This window comes from Leptonotus elevatus, chromosome 7 (assembly GCF_054856555.1).
Source record: "Leptonotus elevatus isolate MCC_2025b chromosome 7, RoL_Lele_1.0, whole genome shotgun sequence".
NCBI lineage: Eukaryota > Metazoa > Chordata > Actinopteri > Syngnathiformes > Syngnathidae > Leptonotus > Leptonotus elevatus.
Window position 1 is genome coordinate 25052787 of NC_141245.1, and position 24234 is coordinate 25077020.

General features: G+C 40.2%; 1 protein-coding gene and 1 long non-coding RNA gene across 4 annotated transcripts in view; one reads left to right on the top strand and one right to left on the bottom strand.

Moving 5' to 3' along the window:
- Positions 1-24234, bottom strand: part of frya (furry homolog a (Drosophila)) — a 79071-nt gene that overhangs the window by 21182 nt on the left and 33655 nt on the right. For all 3 annotated transcript variants that reach the window (XM_086079790.1, XM_086079788.1, XM_086079789.1), the window contains 25 exons: positions 23696-23878; positions 23523-23612; positions 21573-21832; positions 19431-19623; positions 18399-18526; positions 18105-18162; positions 17928-18019; positions 17663-17835; positions 16023-16183; positions 14987-15097; positions 13877-14031; positions 13513-13612; positions 13272-13443; positions 11673-11953; positions 10214-10360; positions 9652-9823; positions 9483-9570; positions 8482-8564; positions 6979-7129; positions 6176-6279; positions 4475-4660; positions 2623-2812; positions 1547-1662; positions 1273-1460; positions 685-779 (listed from right to left, as the gene is read on the bottom strand). In XM_086079790.1, coding sequence (XP_085935916.1) covers positions 685-779; positions 1273-1460; positions 1547-1662; positions 2623-2812; positions 4475-4660; positions 6176-6279; positions 6979-7129; positions 8482-8564; positions 9483-9570; positions 9652-9823; positions 10214-10360; positions 11673-11953; positions 13272-13443; positions 13513-13612; positions 13877-14031; positions 14987-15097; positions 16023-16183; positions 17663-17835; positions 17928-18019; positions 18105-18162; positions 18399-18526; positions 19431-19623; positions 21573-21832; positions 23523-23612; positions 23696-23878 — 3677 coding nt within the window. The remainder of the gene's footprint in view (positions 1-684; positions 780-1272; positions 1461-1546; positions 1663-2622; positions 2813-4474; positions 4661-6175; positions 6280-6978; positions 7130-8481; positions 8565-9482; positions 9571-9651; positions 9824-10213; positions 10361-11672; positions 11954-13271; positions 13444-13512; positions 13613-13876; positions 14032-14986; positions 15098-16022; positions 16184-17662; positions 17836-17927; positions 18020-18104; positions 18163-18398; positions 18527-19430; positions 19624-21572; positions 21833-23522; positions 23613-23695; positions 23879-24234) is intronic.
- On the top strand, positions 4495-7708 carry LOC147171673 (uncharacterized). The gene is made up of 2 exons (XR_015095492.1): positions 4495-4666; positions 7223-7708. It is a non-coding gene; the product is annotated as an uncharacterized LOC147171673 (long non-coding RNA).

The following is a 24234-nucleotide window of genomic DNA, read 5'->3' on the forward strand; positions in this document are numbered from 1 at the left end:
ATTTTGTGGCATTTACAGTCAAGAACTGCTATTCATACTCATTCACTCCCAGCCATTTTCACTGACGAAACCCCCTTCGCTCCCGGCTGTTTTACTGGATTTTGACTGATTTTGCAAGGCCCACTGCTATAAAAACATGGAACTTACCAAAAGAAAGATTAGAGTCTAAGTATATTTGTATCTGTTTCCGTTTTGCAGCAATTAGCATTAGACTATGACTAAGTTTCATCATTATTCACATGTTCAAAACAGTGGGGAAAGGAGCTTTTTGCTACATGGCCCTGGTTGATCTCTTATACTCTGCTGCCACCTGCTGGCCGTTTTTGTAAAAAGTACTATTGCTTCAAGCATTCTCTTCAGTTCAGAAGAGGCTGCATCAAGGCATTTATTCTGTATGCTCTAGCATAAAAAAAAACATTAAAAAACATATAAATACGTTTTTGGGACCATGGTAATATTTAAAATAGAACATTTTTATACCTTTTTGGGAGCAAATGAGATAAGGATTGGGACTAAGCCCTTTATATCGTTCTGTGACTCTTCCAGTACTCTCTCAATCTCTGTTGCCACATGCATACCGTGCCGCATGTTTTGGCTTACTCGCGAGATTCCACCTGATAGCCTCGTATCTCTAACTTCCTGTGAGTGTTCTACCTTCCTGGAACACGTCAGAAGGGAACAAACCTGGTCAGGACGGCCATGGGGTCATTATTCTTAAGGCACTCAGCCAAGTTGTCTACCACAGCTTCCAGCGTGAGTAGAACTTCCATCACATAGCCCTGCAAGAGGACAAGTGAGCCATTCATGTGTTTGTGGCATATTAGTGATTCAGTATTCACAAATTAATCCACTGTATTATCAAATTTACTAAAACTTACAAACTTTCGGGTTTTACAATATGTTAGCAGTAGGCTAGCGAATAATAAAAAAGGTTGGCAGGATTTACATTTTTATCTTAAAATTCTGGCTTTAAAGTCAGAATTGTGAGATAAAAGTGCGAAATCTTTTTTTTTTTTTCTTCTTCTTTTTTTAACCACACTGGCCCCTAATCCTCCTCCGTACATTTTGTTGTTGAACAAAAATAGCGGTTTTGTTGGGGCTGCCATCCTCATTGTTTGGAATTATCGTATCATTATGGCAACATTATACGTTAGCATATACCAAGCTAACGTTAGTTCCATAAAATTATACATTACAATTTGTGCGAACATTATGATGTTTGATCATTTAATGATCTCTTATTTTTTTACTTTTTTTTGTGCGCACACTAACCTGCACCTCCTCTCCGTGTTCCCCGACGACCTCTACCAGCCTGGAGAGCAAATCGGAGACGGCGTGCGCGCAGACGGGCTGGCGCAACGCTCGGAACACTTGGAAGGAGCGTCCGGCGTAGTGACGCGAAGAACTGCACAGCGCCGTGTGCAGGGCCACATCGCTCAGCTGCTGCTCCAAGTGGTCATCTACAAGGTGGGTGAGAAATACATCCAACGGTACTAAATCACATTTGCTGTCGATGCAAGGGCAGTTCCGGATTTGGAAGGCTTACCGGGCTCTTTGAACACGGACGCCACGTGGCGCAAGAAGTTTGTTAGCTGGACTGTACTTTTTGAAACATGATTCTTGGGTGAGATGTCTTCGTGGCACCACAGGGGTCCGCATGCTCTGCAAAATAATACGAAACATGTTTTCGTAATTTGGGGTATATACTTACAGGGCATATTTACGCATTCAACTACCAAAGGAAAATGATTGCATTTGTTTGACGGGGTTGGATTACTGTATGAACCTACGGTCTCCACCACTAGATGGTGCTCAATCTACATGCTAATGAGCTCCAGGGAGTGGTTTTTTTTTTTTTGAATGAAAATACAGAACATTGTATGGAAGCGTATTGAATTTACATGAAAAAAACTGACTATTTTTTGGGGGGAGCTCAGTTTTTGTGTGTCATTTATTTAATTTTCTGGGGGGGGGGTGTTCTGTCATTAAAAAAAAAATCCCCAAAACAGGGAAACTAATTATTTAGAAAAAAAAAAACTAGTGCTGTTTTTCGGAATATCCATCCATCCATCCATTTTCTGTACCGCTTGTCCTCACAAGGGTCGCAGGGGTTGCTGGAGCCTATCCCAGCTGGCTTCGGGCAGTAGGCGGGGTACACCCTGAACTGGTTGCCAGCCAATCGCAGGGCACACAGAGACGAACAACCATACTCACAATCGCACCTATGGACAATTTGGAGTGTCCAATTCACCTGCCATGCATGTTTTTGGAATGTGGGAGGAAACCGGAGTACCCGGAGAAAAGCCACGCAAGCACGGGGAGAACATGCAAACTCCCCCCAGGAAGGCCGAAGCCCGGACTTGATCTCACAACCATTGCACTGAGAGGCGGACGTGCTAACCAGTTAGCCACCGTGCCGCCTTTTTTGGAATATATAAAAAAAAAACTATAAAAAAATCAGAAAAACTGAAGAAAAAAACCCACAAAAACAAAGCTCCCCTCCCCCAAAAATAGTCAGAAAAACAGGAGCGTTTTTTTTTTTCTCCAAGTGAATGCAATACACTTCCGTACCATTGTAAGCTCCACTTTTCCACGCACACTTAAATGGTTCTCAGTGGATACCTGGTGGTCAAAAACTCAATGAGCTTGCTGGTCTTCTCGTGGGCGTTGGCTTGGGCCGCCAGCTCGTCCGAGATCTCGGGCAGGTTGCCGGTGCTCCCCCCCAGGCTCAGACTGGACGACGTGGAGGAGGAACTCAGGCCGGAGTCCAGCACGGGAGACGCCTGACACTCCCTCAGAAAATCAAAAGCTCCTGGGGCACAACACAGGAAATGGGAGCGCTGATAGGATCTGTCAAACTATACAAACAGTACATGCACGCTTTATAAGGGCTGGGAAGGAACGGGAAACCGGGTAATGATGTAATTACGTGTTATCGCGGTGTGTCGTTGTATCAAGCGTCTACATTTAGTAATGTGCACACTCTGGAAACTCCGGAATGTCTCGAGCAGTGGTTCTTAACCTGAGATTCAATTTGAACTCTGTTACTGCACTTGGGTGTAAATAAAGAGGAGCAAAGTCAACTGCGGGAGAGATCTAAATAAAGATTCAGAGAAGCAAGATATGGCATTTTTTAAGTTTTCATCTCCAAACATAATTTACATTGCGTATGGTGCCGGCCTAAAATGGCGTTGACAGCTGTGTATATTCTATATCTCAAGAATGATAGCTTAGAGCATTAAACATTTATATCACAAAAAAACTGGGGGTGTCAGGCGATTAAATTTTTTAATCGCAATTAATCGCATGACTTCAATAGTTAGCTCACGATTAATCACAAATTGTATATATTATTTTAAATGTACAATAAAATGTACAGTAAAAAGTTGTCATACTCTTGTTAACATAAAAATGGTAAAGAAATGTTAAACTAATAGAAATATGTCTGCATCTTTTAGCCATCGATACAGTCATTCCATAATTCATAAAATTGAGTTAAAATTAAAGAGATGTACTGTACTGTCAAAAATGACATGTGATATTGATTTGTGTTAAGGTAATTATCTGCCACTAGATGGCATAATTGCATTTGTAAGACAGTGACAGCTCAGTGCATTTTTCTTTTCATCTAATCATTAACATGAAGTAACTCGTGAAATTCGGAATATTTTTTAAATTGTCTTGACCGCAGTCTCTACGAATATATGCATTATTATTACATTTTTTACTGCAAAATTTTGACGTGGACGTGTCTGCTGTGTTGCGACTGGAATTCCCCGAGTACGGGTTTCCAAGTAAGGGGTGGTCATTACTCGCGCGTTAGAAAAATTAGTGGCGCCAAAGGAACTTTAAATTAACTCAAAATTAACAGACTAATTTTGTCACCCCGACAAAAAAACAAATAACTTTGAAGTTACGGCTCCTAAACGTTTGCTCTTCTGCGAGTCTGTAAAACAACAACTTTATATTTGGATTTACTATATTTATGAGGGTCGCAATCAATGAATTTGAATTTGTAAAGGAAAAGACATTGTTGGACGGACATCTTGGATTTTGGGACCGCCATCTTGAAATTTTGAGTGGCCGGCAGTATTTCTCTGCATTTGAATATATATATATATAATCCGCTGCTATAAATACAGAGTGTGAATACTTTTGCCACCACGAACGAGTGAGTTGATCGCGCATTTTTGCCGCGAAGCCAAAAGCAAGCACATTGGAGCTTTGACAGATGGCTCCACTTGGGGCCAAGCGGGTAAAAATAGCCACGTGGAATGCTTTAATCAAGACTTTTGAAGTCCACAGTGCTCCATATTGCTTTTGGAACAAGCACCAAATATGCTCTCCTCAGATAACAGACTTATCTACAAGCATCCTGACTAGGAATGCAAGCCATTGCCCTTCTTGACGTTCGTACCGACGCCGACTTCAGCTTTTGTTTTTTTCCCTCCCCCCCCCCCCCCCCCCTTTTTACCTGATGTTATGATGTCGGGTTGAAAGGCGGGCTGGCAAGTGAGAGTCTTGGCTCCGTTGAGCTGACGTGTCTGCAGCAGCACCGAAGCGATGGCCCGGAAGTTGTGGCGGCGGGACAGCGCGATGAGCAGGTGGAGCAGGAGACGCTTGCTGTGCTCAAACACTTCGGGACGGTGGTGGTCCATGCCTGAAGGTATTGCGCAAAAATCACAACTTGACATCACATGTAGCTTGGATGGCTCCGCCGGTAAATAGCTAGCAGTGAAAAAAATTGTAGGCTACTATGTTGTGTAAAAACAGAATAACAGAGTAATGGAAAGAAGGTTTTATAAAGTGGAATTACTGTAAATACTGTAGTATTCGTGTGTTGGGCGTGGCCAAGTGAGTGACATCGGAAGCTGGTAAGGGGGTGGGCCGGGTACCAATGATCAAACATCACGATACGATAATTATCATGATATTGTCGTCAATATAAAAAAAAGCTGTAAAAAAAAAACTAATTAACTAGAAAACTAGACGACTTTGAATTGACCTACACATGACTGTAATTTGATTTCCGTATGGGTTATCTGTCTTTCTTCTTCTGCATAATTGCTGTGTGGCGACTGGCGAGAGGGATTTGTTTATGGTTTAAAGTTTTCCAAAGGAAAAAAAAACCTAAAAAAATAATGCAAATAACAGATGCTAATTAAATTTACAAAACAAAACAAAAATAAATACATAAATAAATATCTATTGATTTGTTTTTGTTTATTTATTTTATTTTGTTTATACAAATAAAATCAAGCAAATAACAGATGCTAATTAAATTTCAAAACAAAATAAAAATAAACAAATATATATATACTATTTATTAGCATCTGTTATTTGCTTTGTTTTTTTTGTCCCCCCCCAATGTTTTATTCATGGTTTAAAGTTTTCTAAAGCAAAAAACAAAACAAATATGGCAAATAGCAGACGCTAATTAAAAAAAGAAAAGAAATCGATATTATTTATATATTTATTTGTTTAGTTTTTTAAATAAATATATAGATAAATATCTATTTATTTTGTTTATTTAATTGTTAATTAATTTAATTGTTAATTGCAAATAACATATGCTAATTCAATTTAAAAAACAAAAACAAAAGTAAATAGATATTTATTTATATACTTTTTTTTTTTTTTTAATTAGCATCTGTTATTTGCTTCTTTTTTTTTTGTTCTTTGCTTTGGAAAACTTTAAACCATAAATTAAACATTGGGGGGAACAAACAGGGGAAAAAAATCAAAAGACAAATAGCAAATTTGTGTACACTGATGCACAACTATTTGGGGCTCACTGAACAACAACTTCCTCCCCCAACTATCCCCAAAACATGCATTTTAGGTTCATTGACAACTCAAAAATTTTCCATTGATGGAATGTCAGTAATAAATGCTTGTTTGCCTATACGTGCCCTGTGATTGGTTGGCGACCAGTCCAGGGTGTTTCCCTTCCACTTGCCTCAAGTCAGCTGGGATAGGCTCCATCTTACCCACAAAACCCAACGAGGATAAGCAGTACAGAAAATGGATGGTCTCCCTGAACTGACCTCAATTCGACACTCACAGAAAAAAGCACAGTACAACTTACGCGCAACTTAAAATACTATTTCACATGAGTTATTTTAATCACATGGTCAGGGTTTTGACAAGATGAGAAATTACAGTATACACGTACCCAAAAATAAGGCGTGCAGCAGCACTGGGAGGTGCAAGGCCCAGTCCTCCCTCACGCTGTGGTCCACCACCATCTCCGTCATGAATATGACTGCTATGTTACACCTGGGAGGAAAAAAGAAAAGGGCTTAAAACGGCTTTCTTTGTCACTTCACTCAAGGCACGGTTGCACGTGAAAGTCACTCCTTTCTCCTTTGCTTGTGTTGAATTATTAACATTGTTTTTCAGTTTCAATTTATATTTTAGCCGTTTTGGATTTAGTTATAGCTGTGTAGCTCAATGAATAGTATTGTCTATTGTATTCTTATCTGTCTCTCTCGCCTGAGAAGAGAAGGGCAACACGTTTCTTTTACTTATTATCTAAAAGGGAGTATAGCCTAGTACCGGTCTCAGTCGGTCAAAGAGACAGGCTGATTTATTATTGTTTAAGTCTAATCTGATTTGTATTCCTGGGAACTTCTGCCTTTTTGTGAACGGGAGGGGAGAGGAGACTTTTCGTATTCACCCACTTTTCAATAAATAATGATGTGCAGGAGAAGGAGGGACACACAATCTGAACGGAACACGGTTTGAGTGTCTTCATTTTGTGTGATCAGAAGCTTCTGATATAACAATACCTTTGCAAAGGGACTTCTTCACCAGAATCTCACCATTCAGTTAATTGAACACAAAAAGAGTACAATACATAATATTGTCTACTCTAACACTTGCAATACAAAGGGCGGGGATTGTATTATTAGCATTGTATCTTTTTAATCGAACCACCGACAGCAATGTTTGAAATCACTCAAGTGGAATACGGACCTGTGCAACGGTCCTCTCGGGGTGAGGTTCTCAGGCAGGAAGTCGACCAGAGGGGCCCAGCAGCCGCCGTTGAGAGGCATGGGTAGAGGCTGGGGATGGTTGCTTTCAACGACGGCCATCAGCCAGTCGACATAAGGGGGCAGGAGTTCACCTGTGGATGGATGCCAGTTAGTTTAGCTTATTAGCTAGCTAGATGCTAGTTAGCTGTTGGATAAATAGATGCTAATCGAATGCTCATTTTTAGATGCTTATTTGCCTCGGACACGCTGGAGAGATTATGTCTCTCAGCTGGCATGGGAACGCCTTGGGATCCTGTCGGAGAGGAGCTGGTTGAAGTGGCTGGGGAGAGGGAAGTCTGGGCTTCCCCGCTAAAGCTGCTGCTGCCCCCGCGACCCGACCCCGGATAAGCGGTAGATGATGGATGGATGGATCATACATCGAAAGGAATGACACAATTTCTGCTGTTTTGCCAGCTCAAGTCTGATTTAAATCATTTTCTTGAACTTTGCTTTTAAATATTTGTTTAAACTCAACGGGTGACTTGCATCTTTTCAGATCAGTACCAAAATTAATCCACAAAATGACACCTCTTGCAAAAACACACCTTTGCTTAACATTTGTTCTTGTTTTGATTTTTTTGTAAACACTGACTACTGTGGCAAGTAGATTATTGTAACTCAACTAAGTCATAAAATGTCATTGAATAAATAGTGAATGTGTTGGTTCTGCATATTTTAATTGATTAATAATTCTTATAGCTCTTTTTTGCAGTTTAAAAACCGGGTCGGTATTTGTTTTAAATGCGTTTCACCAGATTTCCACACAAAAAGTCAGATATGGTAATAATAATAAACAGTATCATGTGTATAATGATTTCTTATTCAGGGCATCCTTTTATTTAGAGACTATCCCTATGATTTTTGACATTTTCCTTGTGTGACTTCCAACACAATTTGTCGCCAATAACTACTCAAAGAAACACATTTTCATACACTCTTTCTATTTCAACTGAGTTTACCATAATTTTGGCTTGACGAGTGATTTGTCTAGTGCCAAAAACTATTAACTTTGTTTTGTTTAAGTTTAATGACAATTTATTTAAGTCAAACCAGTTTTTTTCATGTGTTCAATTCATTCTTCACGGTAGTCAGAAGCTGCTTCAGGTTCTCTCCTGAACAGTCAGGAGTTGTGTCATCAGCAAATTAGACACTTTTGAATATTTTTGAGACACAACAGATATCATTTATATAGAATATAAATAGTTTGGGGCCTCGCACAGACCCTTGGGGAACTCCATGAGTAATCTTCAAGTGTTTTGATTGTATATTGTTTAACTCTAAGTACTGATATCTATTGTCCAAATCACTTTTCATCCAGGACACTGCATGCACCGTGTTTATGCATTATCGATGACACCACGCCCCGTCACCATTTTTTTATCCTCCCGGCCTGCTCTCGCCAGACGGCGATGGAATCAATGACGATGGCGCGAAATACGCTTACACTTGTCTTCATCGTACGATCCTCCCGAGCTGTTGCTGTAGCGAGATTCCAGACGGTGGTGAGCTCGCTTCACATGGCTGAGCCTGAGGATGGAAAAATAATCATTGGGGCTTATTTCCCAACGTTTGTTTTTCTCCGCTAATCAAACCAGCAGGGGTGGAAATTGTCTGACTGCGGTGTGGAGTACACAAATACCGATAACCAGGTCAAATTCAAAGTTCCAGTTATAGGATGTTTCTATAAGATTATCCTTAATGATTATCTGGTGGTGGGCGGTACATACATACATACTGATAATCAGAACAAATTTGACCATTTGTTCCAATTCTAATCAAAGCCAACAGAAATCTTATTATCAAGTATTTCCAAAAATTTAGCCTGAAAGATTATCCTGTGGTGTGGTGTTTATACATAATGAGAATTGGGCCAAATTGTATGGAGGACCAAAACTGCTCAAATTAAAAATAAATAAATGACTAAATGTTAAAATAAAAATGGATATAAAAATTATAATTCAAAAATTAAATCCCCAAAAGCACATATAAATGGAAATATATATGTGACCCGCTCCAACAAAAGCATCCGCATGGTGGCGAGGTGTTTAACGAGTTAAGACACGAAAATGTATAGTTTGCACGAAAACATTTCGACCTGACAGAGCGTCTGCAGCATGAAATAAATAAATGTGAGAGCAGAGTGTTTGTATTTATTGATTGATATTTAATTATATTTATATATTTATTTGTGTATTTATTTCAACATCTATTTTTATATTTTTTTATCTAGTTTTTTTTTTGGGGGGGGGGGTATTTTGCTTTTATTTATGAATATATTTATATATTTTGTTTTTTATTTTCATTTATATTTCTGTCTTTTGGATTAAAATTTTTAATTACATTTTTTGTATCCGTTTTTATTTTCACTTTTATTTATTTTATTTTGGCAGTTTTGGTCCTCCATGAAATTGGAGCATTTGTCCCCACATTTGTGAATGATTTCACCTGTCCTCGTTGTCCTTTGTCTTGTATTCATCAGCATCCGGGAAGCTCTCCTGTCCTGCCGCCGCAGTCACGGTGCGAGATGCGTTTCCTGGGGAAAGGTTCCAAACGTGAAGGTGTTTACTTCCGATCAAACGGGTTTACTTTTGTCAGCTGTGCCCCCCGGAATTACCTGACGCCATGTTGACGACGGCCTTGCCGGTGGCGGTGAAGCGATAAAATGGCGGGTTGTCGCAGTGCTGCACCACAGGGTTGACCGGGTCCGTCTGCTGCAACTCCGAGATCAACTCCTCCATGGTTTGCATGGTGTTGTTTCGACACAGATAGATCACCACCTTCTTGATCTGAGCACACGGGGAGAAGACGATCATAGGCTGACGTATATCTACGAGGAGGTGCGGTGAGGGCTGATGTGCCATAAAGTCCCGTGAAAAACACGCACCCCCAAAATCAGCAGTTTTTCTGATTTGCTGGTATCCTTTATTTATATTATATCAATATGAACGAATGAAGATACCAAAACACACAAATAAAGTCAAATTACTTACTAAGTATTTTTTAAATAGGGATAGGCCGATTATCGGCGCCGATATTCAGCATTTTGACTAATATTGGTATCGGCCATTTTGAATAATCATATGTCTGATTCTGCTAACAATGAAAAAAAAAAGTTGCTTCTGTCTTTCTTTGCAGTGGCAAATTGTCACCCTAGAAACTTGTAGAATCGGTCTTACGAATGGCAGGAGGGCGGAGTCACTGCTGACGCCGCAGAGGCTGATGAGAAACTGCAGCGCCGTTCGCAGGTTGTGGCTCCACTTTTCGTTGCACACCAAAGCATTCCAGGCATTTTCCATTTCAGATCCTGGCAAGTCATCTCCATACTGGCCAAATGAAATACAAAAACAAAATTGTCCCAAATAGCACAGCCAGGGAGTTTATGTTTCGCGTTTGGTGGATTCTCGTTTAAGTGCAATGTCCTTTGGAATAATATCCAAGACGGTAGTAACATTGGCCCACTCACTTTTCTTTTCTTTCTTGTCTTTTTAATCATCTTCTTTATCTACCTACCTTTACCTGAACATAATTTTACTTATAGCGCTTACTAAAAACAACAGTTGAGAGAAAGTGCTGGACATAAATTAAAATCAAACCATTAGATATCGAAAAATTAAACATAAAACAGTGAAATCGAGGGCCACTAAGACCAAATACCATCACAAGTTTTCTTTTCATTGAAATTTAGAAATTTCATGGCCATTTAGGCTTCTATTTCTTGAAGACATAATACTGTAAAAGTGGTTTCAAGGAGAAAGTGTCTTTCTTTTAACTCATTCACTGCCAGCCATTTTCACTGAAGCAACCCCCTTCACTCGGCTGTTTTACTGGATTTTGACTGATGTTGCAAGGTCCACAGAATATTGTGTTCTATTGCTATAAAAACATGGACCCTACCAAAAGAAAGATTAGATTATTTTCTTTATTCAGGGAAAAAAGTACATTTCTATCTGTTTCCGTTTTGCAGCAATTAGCATTAAAATATAGCTAAGTTTCATCGTTATTCACAAATCTGTTTAAAACACTGGGGAAAATTGCTTTTTTGCAACATTACCCTGGTTGATCTTTTTTTGCTCTGCTGCCATCTGCTGGCCCTTTTTGTAATAACTACAATTTCTTCAACCCTCAAGTTGAGAGGCTGCATCAAAGGCCTTCTGTTTGCTCTAGCATAAACATAAACATAAAAAAAGCATATAAATATGTCTTTGGGACACTTAAAACATTTAAAATAAAACGTATTTATACGTTTTTGGGAGCAAATGAGTTAAGTGGCACATGAATTTGACTGTCAACATCAGCTAGGAATGGAAACACTAAACTTTATCAGGATGGAATCCAGGAGCAGCAAATATAAGGAGAAAAAAAGAGGCTCTAACACTGAACTCTGTGGAACCCCATATCTGTATCTTCTTTTAACCAATTTGCCCTTATGGCCACTTAAGTCTAATTTCCTTCACCTGCCTACCTACCTATACCTATCTAGTTACTACATGTAAAAAAAAAAAAATACAAATAAACAAATTAAATACAGTCTCTGTATATCGCAGATTGTCCGTTTGGGTCTGGAATATATCACCTGCGATAATCGGGGAGTCTTTGCTCTCTTCGCTTGTTATGACAGTCACGAGATTCATTTACCTTGGCGGTCATGTACATGAGGTTGTTGAGCACCATGGAAGTGGCTTGCAGAGAGCCCCAGCCGCTTCCCCTCAGATGCTGCTGGGCGGAGGCGGAGGCGGAGGCGGAGGCGCGCCCCCGTGTAGAGGAGTCGTCGTCGTCGGAGGAGGAGGAGGACAGCGTGAAGGCTGGGAGCAGCGGGCCGCTATCTACGAGCTCGATGTTGCTGAGCCAGGGTTGGAGATAGGTCAGCATGATCTGTCTCCCGTTGGGGTGGGTGCTGGGGAACCTCTGGCTAACCTCTGGAGCAAACACATAAATACATCCTCAGGGAACATCGCACTCCGATTAGAGCAAGCAGCATGCAGCGCGGGGGGGGGGGGGGGTGGGGGGGGGGCTAAATGTTGTGCCCACCAAGGGCCGCATTTGATTCGATGGGACGAAAACAAGAAGCTGAAATGTGGTTGTAAAACATGATGCAACAATAAAATAACCATTTTGTGCTTATTTTATGGTACTTTTTATAATTAACTTCACATGGATAAGAATAATAATTGTTAAATTTAGACTGTACATGTATAGTTGATTTAAAAAAATAATTACGGTAAGTTTCATTAACAAATGATTTGGTAAGTACATAGTACGTGCATATGAATAATGGGGGGGAAAAGAACAGGAATATATGTTTACTGATCAATAAATGAAGTAATTTATTCATTTATCAATTAACTAATTATTCAAACATATTTTTTTTAAATGCATCTATAGTAAATGTGAAATAATTTTACTAATATTATGAATTTACAATGTATCCGTTAAAAAAATATTTAATGAGATCATTGAATACAAATAAAATATTAAAATATATAAGTTTTAAATAACCAATTTAAACAAGCAATGGCTAAACTAAAGCATCAAATAAAATATTGTGTTTTAACCGTGAAATAATAAATACATTTGCATTTTTGTAATTACGTAAATGCTAAATGTATATGAATGTGAAATGATCTTAGATATTTTATACTAATTTCGAATAAATAAATAAATTATAATGCAACAAGACAATAAATGAGAATAAATATATTTTAAGTAACCGTTAGAAAATGTGGTAATGAGATAATTAAATACAAATAAAATGTATACATTTTAAATAACCAATTTAAACAAGCAACGGCTAAATTAAAACATCAAATAAAAGAAATCAATAAATTAGCATTTTAAAATTAATTAATTTCAATTGATTAACTATTTGTAATGACATAAATGCTAAATATATGTGAATGTGAAATTATCTTAGATATTTTATATTCATTTCCAATAAATAAATAACAAATTATAATGCAACAACACAATAAAAGAATACATACATTTTAAGTCGCCGATTTTATGGGAACATTTTTCATGAATTCAACAAGTATTACATTACTCTTGAAAATGTTAGAGTAGCTTGCCGGGTCAGATCCAAGAAGTGAGTGAACTGTATGTTTCTTGTTGTTGTTTTTAACTGTATGTTGCTTGCAGGCCATACTTTGCCCAGCCCTGTTTTTTTTCTCCAAGTACTCGAGTGCTTAATTATGTGTAGCACACAAACACACATCCAAAGAGACTTTCTATACCCACCTGAAAAAAGAGGGAGCGTGAGTTCAGGGTACATCCTGGCCAACTGGCTGGAGAGCTGAGGGAGGGAGACGCTGTAGAGAGGCGGCAACGGCGCGTGAGTGCCGAAAAGCACGCCGTTGGGCTTCTGCCCCGCCATCGTCTTGGAGTACACGAACAGCCTGGCCTCCAGAATCTGCTCCAAAACAAAACGAAAAGCGTCACGCAGGGCCCTCAACGGACGAGTCGTGTGTCTTCATCGCACCTGCATCAGTTGCATAGAAATCTCATAAATCTCTCTGCTGGCGTCGGGCGCTTTAAAGAGGACCAGATTGAGCAGCGTCACAACGTCGCTCGGGTAGTTTCTGCAAGGTAAGCACGACGAAATTCATGTCATTGAAAAGCAGACAGCTTTTTATCAACATATCTTCCAGGGGGGGCGGAGCTAATGGGCAAGCAGCTGCAACCAAGTGGAGTGTTGAGAATAAAAGTGAGCGGGTCGTATTTTCACTCACGGATGCAGCACTTCATCGCCATTGCCGCTAAATGACACTTGTCAATTAAGGTGAAAAAAGGCTTGTTCAGTTAGTCACTGATAACGAGCAAGACACAAGACGGTTTCTTTGTACCTGCTGCCGCACACCGTGGCAATGGCTTTGAAGCAACCCGATGCCAGCTGGTAGGAACCCGTGTAGCAGCGATCCACGGCCCAGTTGAACAGGTTGACCTGCTCGGCGTTGAGCTCCAAGAGCAGGATGACCACTTCGCACCCCAGCTGGTGGACCTGAGGCGAGAGCGTGGGGTCAACTTTAAATCGGGGGGGGGGGGGGTTGGGGGGGGGCTGGCAAACATTTGGGTGCGGGGATCCCATTACATGACTGGCTTTGGGTGAGAGGGATGAACTGCTCGCCAGACAATCGCAGCCCAATCACAAATGTCATTTCAATGACATAACTACCCTGTGTGTACGCATTAACTCATTTGCTCCCAAAAACGTAAAAAACGACCATAACCATGGTCCGAAAAATGTATTTATATATATATTTTTTTTTATGCTAGAGCATACCTGTAGGCTTTAATGAAGCCTCTGACTTAAAGAGGACGCTTAAAGCGATGACAGTTATTACAAAAAACGGCCAGCAGGTGGCAGCAGAGTATAAGAGATCAAGGGCCATGTTGCAAAAAAGCTCTTTTCCCCACTGTCTTAAACAGATTTGTGAATAATGATGAAACTTAGCTATATTCTAATGCTAATTGCTGCAAAACACTGGAAACAGATAGAAATATACTTTTTTTTCCGGATGAAAGAAGAGATTCAAATCTTTCTTTTCCATGTTTTTAATAGCAATAGAACACAATATTCTGTGGGCCTTGCAAAATCAGTCAAAATCTAGTAAAACAGCCGGGAGTGAAGGGGGTTGCTTCAGTGAAAACGGTTGCGCGTGAATGAGTTAAACACTACTCGTCACTTTTTTTGTTGTATTAGTTAGCAATTAGTTAGCAACATCCATCTGCGTGCAGAAGCGAAATACTGGAAGAGCAAAAGTGAGCGAGGAAACAATTAATTCTGGTTTCTTGAGTGTGACTGTATTGCAACTTATTTTGCAGACCCTCAAGCTACGGCAGAAGAAGAAAGCCAGGCTTAACTTTGCTGCTGTGCCGTGTTTGGAGACAAAACCTTTTGTCTCAAATGAAGCCCGCCCCCCCCCCCCCCCCCTCTGAAAGTAAACACTGCGTACCCGCTGGTCTTGGCAGGCCAGAATGTTGTCCAGCCACTTGTAGAGGTAGCCGTCTGGAGAGAGGCCCACGTTGTCGAAGGCCGGGCCGCAGCACAGCACGGCAGACATGGCCTGCAAGAACGCAGACGAATAGTCGTACCCGTTCATCCATTTTCTGCGGCGCTTCAATCAAAGCTGACTTTCGTTACTCCAAATCTATTTGTTGAGCCGTTATTTCACGTTTGGGGACAAAACAAGGACCAATTATCTCGGTTTCTTTGTCGCGAAATGCTGGAAAGCCAATTTTTACAACTGCAACGCTTAAAATATTTTGTTCAATTGCCCAACTTTGGAGGTCATCCAACTTTGATTTTTCAATTGAATTGGGAATGACATTTTTGTAACAGTATGCAGCAGTTTTAACACATGACGCTTCAATATAGGAAAATCATTTCAAATGTGTTGTACATTGAAGTTAAATAGAATTATACATGAAGTCACTGTGTACATACAAACTCAAAACTTGACACAGGATCAAATTTGTTTCTCAATATGCTTCCGCAGCTGACAGAGTCAAATAAAACGATAGAGAGTAAAAGTCTGAATTGTAACAGATTTGTTTTCCTTCATGCTCGAACCATTAGAAAATATTTGAATAATTACACGTTCATCTATTTGAGCTCTATTTAAATAATATTAGTTGAACAGTCACAAACTGTTTGGCCTATGTTTAACTTTTTATTTTATCGTTTTTTTTTACTTGCCGTAAATTTAGTACCAGTAAATATTTACGCGCCATTAGTTTGCCCTGCTTTTAGGCTGTCATAAACCAAGGCAGCAAAGTGTAGAGTTGACGTAAAGATAAAAAAAGAAAACAATTAGGACGCGGAGCAACAGCTTTTGCACCGTGTTTTCTTTGCACAACGCCTTTATAATTTTGATATATAAAAGGACTCGAGTAGAATTCAAGTGAAAGCATTTTTTTTTGTTCAACCACAACGTAGCAGCCTATGTGCAAGCGATGGAGGTTTCCTCCATTTTTATTTTTATTTTTTACCTTCAAGGCACAATACTGGTAGCGTGTGATCTGGTGATTCCTGTCACTGTAACGGTCCAAGGGGGTGAACATGATGCTAAATGGCCCCGCCCACTGACTGAAGAGGATGAAGAGATGATGTCGGAGGCTCTGCTGCGGAAACAGGAAGCGCCTGTGGTGCACTGAGGAGGGGAAACAATCGTCTCATTTCATTACCAGCATCTGAACATTTTTAATTTTCAGCCTGTCAGTATAGTAAAATATCATCCTTGTGTCTTGAAGAACCTCAATATGTGGACCTCTTTCAATCAATATAACGTTTTATATCGTTTTGAGTTTTTTAAATTTAGTTAGTTTTAATTCGTTTTCAGAGTGGTTCTGTTAGTTTTTAATAGATTTAGTTATTTAATACATGCTTAGTTTTAGTTTAGTTTCAATTAGTTTTCGTTTATATATATATATATATATATATATATATATATACAATTTTTTATGTGTATTACTTGTGCGCAGAGGTGGCAAATCCAGGTCCCGAAAGTAAAAACCCTGACACAGTTTGGCTTTAGCCATTGATGCTAGCTAGCTAGCTAGCTCCTGTTAAGTTATTAACATTGTTTTTCAGTTTCAATTTATATTTTAGCCGTTTTGGATTTAGTTATAGCAGTATGGCTCAATGAATAGAATTGTATTATCTGTCTCACTCTCAGAAGAAGGGCAACGGGTTTATTCCATTTGCTATCTTGAAGGGAGTTTTTGTCTGGGGCCGGTCTCTGCCGGTCGGAAGGGAGGCACAGGCTGATTATTATTGTTTTTCTCTAATCTGATTTATACCCATGGGAACAGAGTTGTAAACAAATGTACTGTGGGCTGATGGGAGGAGACTTTTCGTATTCACCCACTTTTCAATAAATAATGATGTGCCGGAGTAGACGACACAATCTGATGGAACACGGCTTCAGTGTCATCGGTTTTTGTCATCAGAAGCTTCTGATAATTATAATACCTTTGCAAAGGGACTTCTTCACCAGGATCTCACCATTCAGTTAATTGAACACGCAAAGAGTACAAAACTTAATATTGTCTACTCTAACACTCCCTAGCAGGTAAACGAGCACCATGGGAGCTAGCCAGGGAACTAGCAAGCTAGCACCTGGGGTTAAAGCCAAAACTGTGACAGGGTTTTTACTTTCTGGACTTGGATTTGCCACCTCAGCTTGTGTGCAATATTTAATAAACACCAGGGTCAAATGAGAAAAGAAACTAACTTCTTACCTAGTGTGTGTGCATTTCGTTGTCGCCTCGAAGCAACTTGGCTGCTGCTAGATGACGTCACTTCTGTGTGACACTTTCAAACGTCCTTGTTCCGGGTTAAATAAATATACTTAAAATCACATTTAAAATCATCCCCAAAGGCTCATGCATTAAACTAATTACCAAAAACTAAAAAATAATTATAGTTAGTTTTAGTTAGTTTTGCAAACATAAAATGTAGTTTCAGTTAGTTTTCGTTTTTTAAAAAGCATTTTTTTTTATTGTATTTCGTTAACAAAATTGTTTTTTGAATTTTAGTTTTCGTTTTTTCGTTAGTTTTTTTTTTTTTTTTTTTTTTAATAATCTTGAAGCAGACTAATAAGTGTGGAAAAGGAAATGCTGGAGACTACCTGGCACACACTGGATGAGGTTGGCCACCATGGCACTGAAGTGAGCACGAATGTCCTTGAGGACCTCCGCGTCTTTGTCATTCTCGGCTTCCAGGAGCATCCGCGTCAGGTCCACGTACTCCAGGAAGAGAGCGCCCAGAGCGAGGGTGTCTCGCTCCACAGCCCCGTTTGTACTGCGGGGAAGTAGTTTTAGTAAGTCGAAGAAAAAAAAAAAAAGGGCTTTGCTTTGTTTTTTGTGACTGCATGCCGTGCGGAGTATCAAAACCTGTCGCTGATGACGCCCGCGTCTGCCAGAAGCTCAAAGATGCGCAACAGCTGAAGTCGCAGAAGGTCCCGGCGCTCGCGCCGCTTCTTGTTCTATAGAAATTATAGAGTGATGCTTTCAAATGATCTCATTGATCTCTCTCGTCGTCTTGCTCTGCTGGAAATCAAATCAACCAACCTCGGGTCTTCTTTCCAGTGCTTCTTTCATTAGCGGATGCAGTTCCTCCACAAGTTCCCTGAGGACGGACAGACAGACAACATCAGTCATCGTGTCAATCAAACTGCTACGACAGAAAATACTCCAACACAAAAAAAAAATGTGTTAACACATCATTGATTACTAACAAAGCATCACCATAATCCTCTGCTTCGCCCACATGAATGCAGGGCAATATTTTCATTTGAATGACGTCGCTCACCGCCTCCCCTGTTGGGTGTAATAAAGGGGTCCCCAAAAAAGTCTGTGAAATACCTGAAGACGAGAGAGTTGGTGCGCCCAAAGCCCAGAACTAATGCCTCTGTCAGCTCCACGCTCTCCGCCCTCATGAGAGGAACCAACTGCTTGAGGAGCCAAGCCACGGACGGGCAGCCTGGGACCGCCTGAGGTATTAAACAAGCGCTGATGTGATTGAACATATGATTACAGAAATCTGACATCCCAACATGAGGCTTCAATCGGAACAAAATGGTGTATTGTTAAGGAATGCACATTCAGTGAGCCTCCCCATTTATTGATTTATTATAGATGATCTGAAAGCAGACAAGGGCGGCACGGTGGCTGACTGATTAGCACGACCGCCTCCCAGTGCAAAGGTTGTGAGATCGATTCCGGGCTTCGGCCTTCCTGGGTGGAGTTTGCATGTTCTCCCCGTGCTTGCGTGGGTTTTCTCCGGGTACTCCGGTTTCCTCCCACATTCCAAAAACATGCATGGCAGGTGAATTGGACACTCCAAATTGTCCATAGGTGCGATTGTGAGTATGGTTGTTGGTCTCTGTGTGCCCTGCGATTGGCTGGCAACCAGTTCAGGGTGTACCCCGCCTACTGCCCGAAGCCAGCTGGGATAGGCTCCAGCAACCCCCGCGACCCTTGTGAGGACAAGCGGTACAGAAAATGGATGGATGGATGGATGAAAGCAGACAATGTGCATGCCTGGTGACAGGGTGGACATATGTGGCTAATATTAGCATTTAATAAGCACATGGTGGACCTTTACTTAATTTGATTCAGTTATCAAGCTGACTGCACTGTTTGATAAATATATTTAGAATTTCTGAAATAGTTTTATTTATCAATAGATTTTTCGCTACGACTGAGTGGACATGTTACGCTTGTCAACATCCAGTTACGTACATAAGATAAAAAAAAATTACAAAACACAAGTGTCAAAATATTCACTAAAATTGCAAGTTTGCACACCCCAGTCCTGCCCCCCCCCCCCAAAAAAAACTTGCTTAAATTGATACAAAAATTCCATAGGGGTGAAACAAAATTTGCATCTCTCGCCTTATTGTCGCTGCCCGCAGTGGCGTCGGGCGTGGTCGTGGCGATCTCGGGTGTCGACGCTCTCAGGTGACCCGCGCTCATGACACTGGGCTTGGCCACCCCGAAGCAAAGGATCAAGTAGTTCCGCCACACGGTCACGTAGTTGTCCGCACTGCCTGAGGTGCTGCTGGTCTTCTTTGCGTTTGCCAGGTTACTGGGAAGTCAGAGTTATTTGATAACACTTAAGTTTGATATCAAGATAGCAGCACTCCAATAAAAACAATCAGGGAAATATTTGTCCAGATGATGAAGACCATTCGAGACACATATAGTCATACAGTCCACAGTTTTTTGTTTTGTTTCGTGTTGTTAATAAAGACAAGACAGCAATGCATTGTATAAAAACTTCATAAAATACAATATAGAGAAATAAACTGGTTTTATAACGTTAAATATGGCCAGCAGCAAACGGTTACGGGAAAATAATTTCATGTCAAAAGATACCACACTATTGAAATACAATTGAAAATTTGAAAAAAAAATCTAAATAATAGATTGTGAAAAAGTTGAAATGCTAATATTAGATCACATTTTTTAAATGTATAATTGCAAAATATTCATTTAATACTACAATATTAAAATACAATTGAAAATTGAAAAAAAAAATCTGATTAGATGTTTTTTAAAATGTGAAAAAATTGAAACGCTATAATTAGATTCAATTTTTTTAATTTATAATTGTAAAATATTCTTTTCATATTACATTATAAAAATACAAATGAAAATAATAAAACAATCTGAATATTAGATATGTGGGAAAGTAAGTTGAAATGCTAATATTAGATCACATTTTTTAAATTTATAATTGCAAAATATTCATTTAATACTACAATATTAAAATACAATTGAAAATTTAAAAAAAAATCAGATTAGATGTTTTTTAAAATGTGAAAAAATTGAAACGCTAAAATTTGATTCCATTTTTTAAATTTATAATTGTAAAATATTATTTTCATATTACATTATAAAAATACAAATGAAAATAATAAAAAAATCGGAATATTAGATTCTGTGGAAAAGTAAGTTGAAATGCTAATATTAGATCAAATTTTTTAAATGTATAAAAGGTGAAGTTCAATGTTTTCACTCAGAAATATACACTAGATAAATACAGAATGTATGCACATAAATTCCTTCTCAATCTACACTTCTGGGCTTCTGTTAATGTCGTTTTGAACTATTATCCCTATCGGTGATCGCCGGTGCAGTCTCGGATTAGTAACGTGACCATTTGCGAGATACCTCGTCACTCATTCTCGCAGGTACCGCAGTTGAGACACCGTCTGCTGCTGTACAGGAAGCTACTGGTGCTTGGTTGAGTGCGCTCAGAGGAAGGAGGGGCGTGAGCGTTGAGCTCGTATGGGTTGAACCATGGGAGGGGTCCGTTTTGAATTGTTTGCTTACAAACAGAAATAGTCAAAACTCCGGACTTCACATTTAAAATTCAATTGGAAAAAAAAAATCTCAATATTAGATGTAATATTAGATTATAATTTGTTTTTATATTTGTAAAAATATTATTTTAATATTACAATATTAAAATACAATTGAAAAAAGAAATCTGATTATTGTTTTTTTTTTTTTAAGTGTGAAAAAGTAAGTTCCGTTCCGTTCCGTCTTCAATTCCGCTTATCCGGGGTCGGGTCGCGGGGGCAGCAGCTTTAGCAGTGAAGCCCAGACTTCCCTCTCCCTAGCCACTTCAGCCAGCTCCTCCGACGGGATCCCAAGGCGTTCCCAGGCCAGCCGTGAGACGTAGTCTCTCCAGCGTGTCCTGGGTCGTCCCCGGGGCCTCCTGCCGGTAGGACATGCCCGGAACACCTCCCCAGGGAGGCGCCCAGGAGGCATCCGAACCAGATGCCCCAGCCACCTCAACTGGTTCCTCTCAACGTGGAGGAGTAGCGGCTCAAAAAGTAAGTTGAAATGCTAATATTAGATTAAAAAAATAAAAACATTTATAATTGTAGAATATTCTTCTTTTTTTATTAGTTTTTTGTTTATAGTGATTATTTTGATGCGTTTGTATGTGTACGTTGGTACAGTCTATTCCGTTTGTCCACGCCTGGACCCCGAGTGTGTAAGCGAAGGCGATGAACGAACTCTCACTTGGGGTCGACCAGCGGCATGAGCATCTGCATCCGAGCGAAGGCGGAGGGCCACGCGTAGCCCAGGGCGGTGGGGCAATGCTTGGGCAGGTGGTCCTGTCGCAGCAGGCTGTACATGCACAGCACCCACGGGTCCTTCACCGACTGCGCCAAGATCCACACGTGCGACGGGCTGCGGATGTCGTAGCGGCTGTTGACCAGCCGGCCGTTCCACTCGGCGAGCCACTGGAGGTCCACGTGGGGGCCGGCGGACGCGTTGGCCTGGAAAAGACAGGACATGTTTTAGTGTAGAGCTTCTCATCCGCCATCATGGCTCAAGCGTTGAATTGAATTTAATGTGAAATCATGGACAAGCAAAGACAATGACACGATGAAAAAACTAGTACGATTAAAAGAAGAAGAGTTACTTTTACAACGGGGGCATTGATTGTTTAATTTTTTTAATTATAAATATCCCACGAACTTTGATCCCCAAAATCAGTTGTAAATGTCTACAAGCATTCACGGCAAATCAGAGACATTCACGGCAAATAACGCTCTCTGTTTAATTTTTTAAACTAAAAATATCCCACGAACTTTGATCCCCAAAATCAGTTGTAAATGTCTACAAGCATTCACGGCAAATCAGAGACATTCACGGCAAATAACGCTCTCTGTTTAATTTTTGAAACTAAAAATATCCCACGAACTTTGATCCCCAAAATCAGTTGTAAATGTCTACAAGCATTCACGGCAAATCAGAGACATTCACGGCAAATAACGCTCTCTGTTTAATTTTTTAAACTAAAAATATCCCACGAACTTTGATCCCCAAAATCAGTTGTAAATGTCTACAAGCATTCACGGCAAATCAGAGACATTCACGGCAAATAACGCTCTCTGTTTAATTTTTTAAACTAAAAATATCCCACGAACTTTGATCCCCAAAATCAGTTGTAAATGTCTACAAGCATTCACGGCAAATCAGAGACATTCACGGCAAATAACGCTCTCTGTTTAATTTTTTAAACTAAAAATATCCCACGAACTTTGATCCCCAAAATCAGTTGTAAATGTCTACAAGCATTCACGGCAAATCAGAGACATTCACGGCAAATAACGCTCTCTGTTTAATTTTTTAAACTAAAAATATCCCACGAACTTTGATCCCCAAAATCAGTTGTAAATGTCTACAAGCATTCACGGCAAATCAGAGACATTCACGGCAAATAACGCTCTCTGTTTAATTTTTTAAACTAAAAATATCCCACGAACTTTGATCCCCAAAATCAGTTGTAAATGTCTACAAGCATTCACGGCAAATCAGGGACATTCACGGCAAATAACGCTCGCGGGAGAGTTGCCGGTTACGGCAAAAATGACCACTGCCTAAACAATCGCAAATGAACGCTACTTACGGTAAAACGTTATGCCACTTTTGCACATATTAAAATAGTTGTCAAATGTGTAAAAGACAAGTCTGTCTGGCTCAAATTGGCCCGGTTGTACCGCACTGCTTCTGCTCGCTATGGCCGAGTCGTTTCCATTCACAACATTAGCACATGGCTAACGGAGCCGAAATCACAGCCCCTTTGAGAGAGAGAATGGTATGGCCTAGGCGTGGCCTGGGTCTGCTATTTACATAAAAGTGACACGCCCCTAAAACGGGCTGTTTTGAACAGAGCGTTTTTGGCTGATTTAGGGACAGCAGAAATATTGGATCCAATGTCAGTTTTGACGAATGCATGTCACAGACATGTCTTTTACACATTTGAGAACTATTTTAGTTTGTGGAAAAGTTGAATATATTTTTTTTTAATATCAAAATTGAGACCAATATTCATGTGAAAGTTTTGCATTTCTCGGTACATTTCTGCACTTCACTTAAACGAGAGGTGACGTTTTCCCATTCTAGCTCTCGGTGGCATATTTGAGGATCTGATGGGAGATTTGAAAGCCTCGCACAACTCACGGCGTCAGAGACGGCGGCCACGTTGACGAAGCTGTCGGCAATCACAGGGCTGAGCCGGTCCATGACCTCGATCACCGCCTTATCGTCATCCTGCAGCGGGACAACGCGAGGCTCAAAACCCAACAACAAAAGTGCCTTCCGTCGTCGTCGTCTTGCCGCGAGCGGATTTTTACCTCCGACTGCCCGAGCGCGCCGAAGAGGCTGCGGATTTCCTTGAGGGTGGCGACGGCGAGTCTTCGAGTGCTGAGCTGGCAGGAGCAGAGCAGCACAAGGGCCAGACCCTCCACGGCGTGCAGCGCGGCGGCGTGGGGGCCTCGCTCGGCCGCCGTCTTCGCGTTGGAGCTCGTCTGCAGCAGCTTGCAGAGGACAAAAAACAGGGATTCGGAGATTGCCACGTTTCGAGCAAAGTCCCAAGGACAGTGGCAAAAAAAAAGTCAAGTCAAGTCAAGTCCCTACGAGTGTTCATTTTGTCAAAGAAAACTAGACAAAAATAATTTCGTCAACGCACATTTTTCACCGGGGCTAAAATTAGACGAGACGAAAACCCTCATTAATAAACAATAACTGAGTCTAAATCAGGATGCATTTTCGTCGACTAATGAAGGCGAGATGAAAATGTGCTTCATTTAATAAAAACGGAACTAAAATCTCGGGACTTTATAGTTGATGAACCAAAAACGAGACAAAAATTCTATGATTTTGTAAATGATTG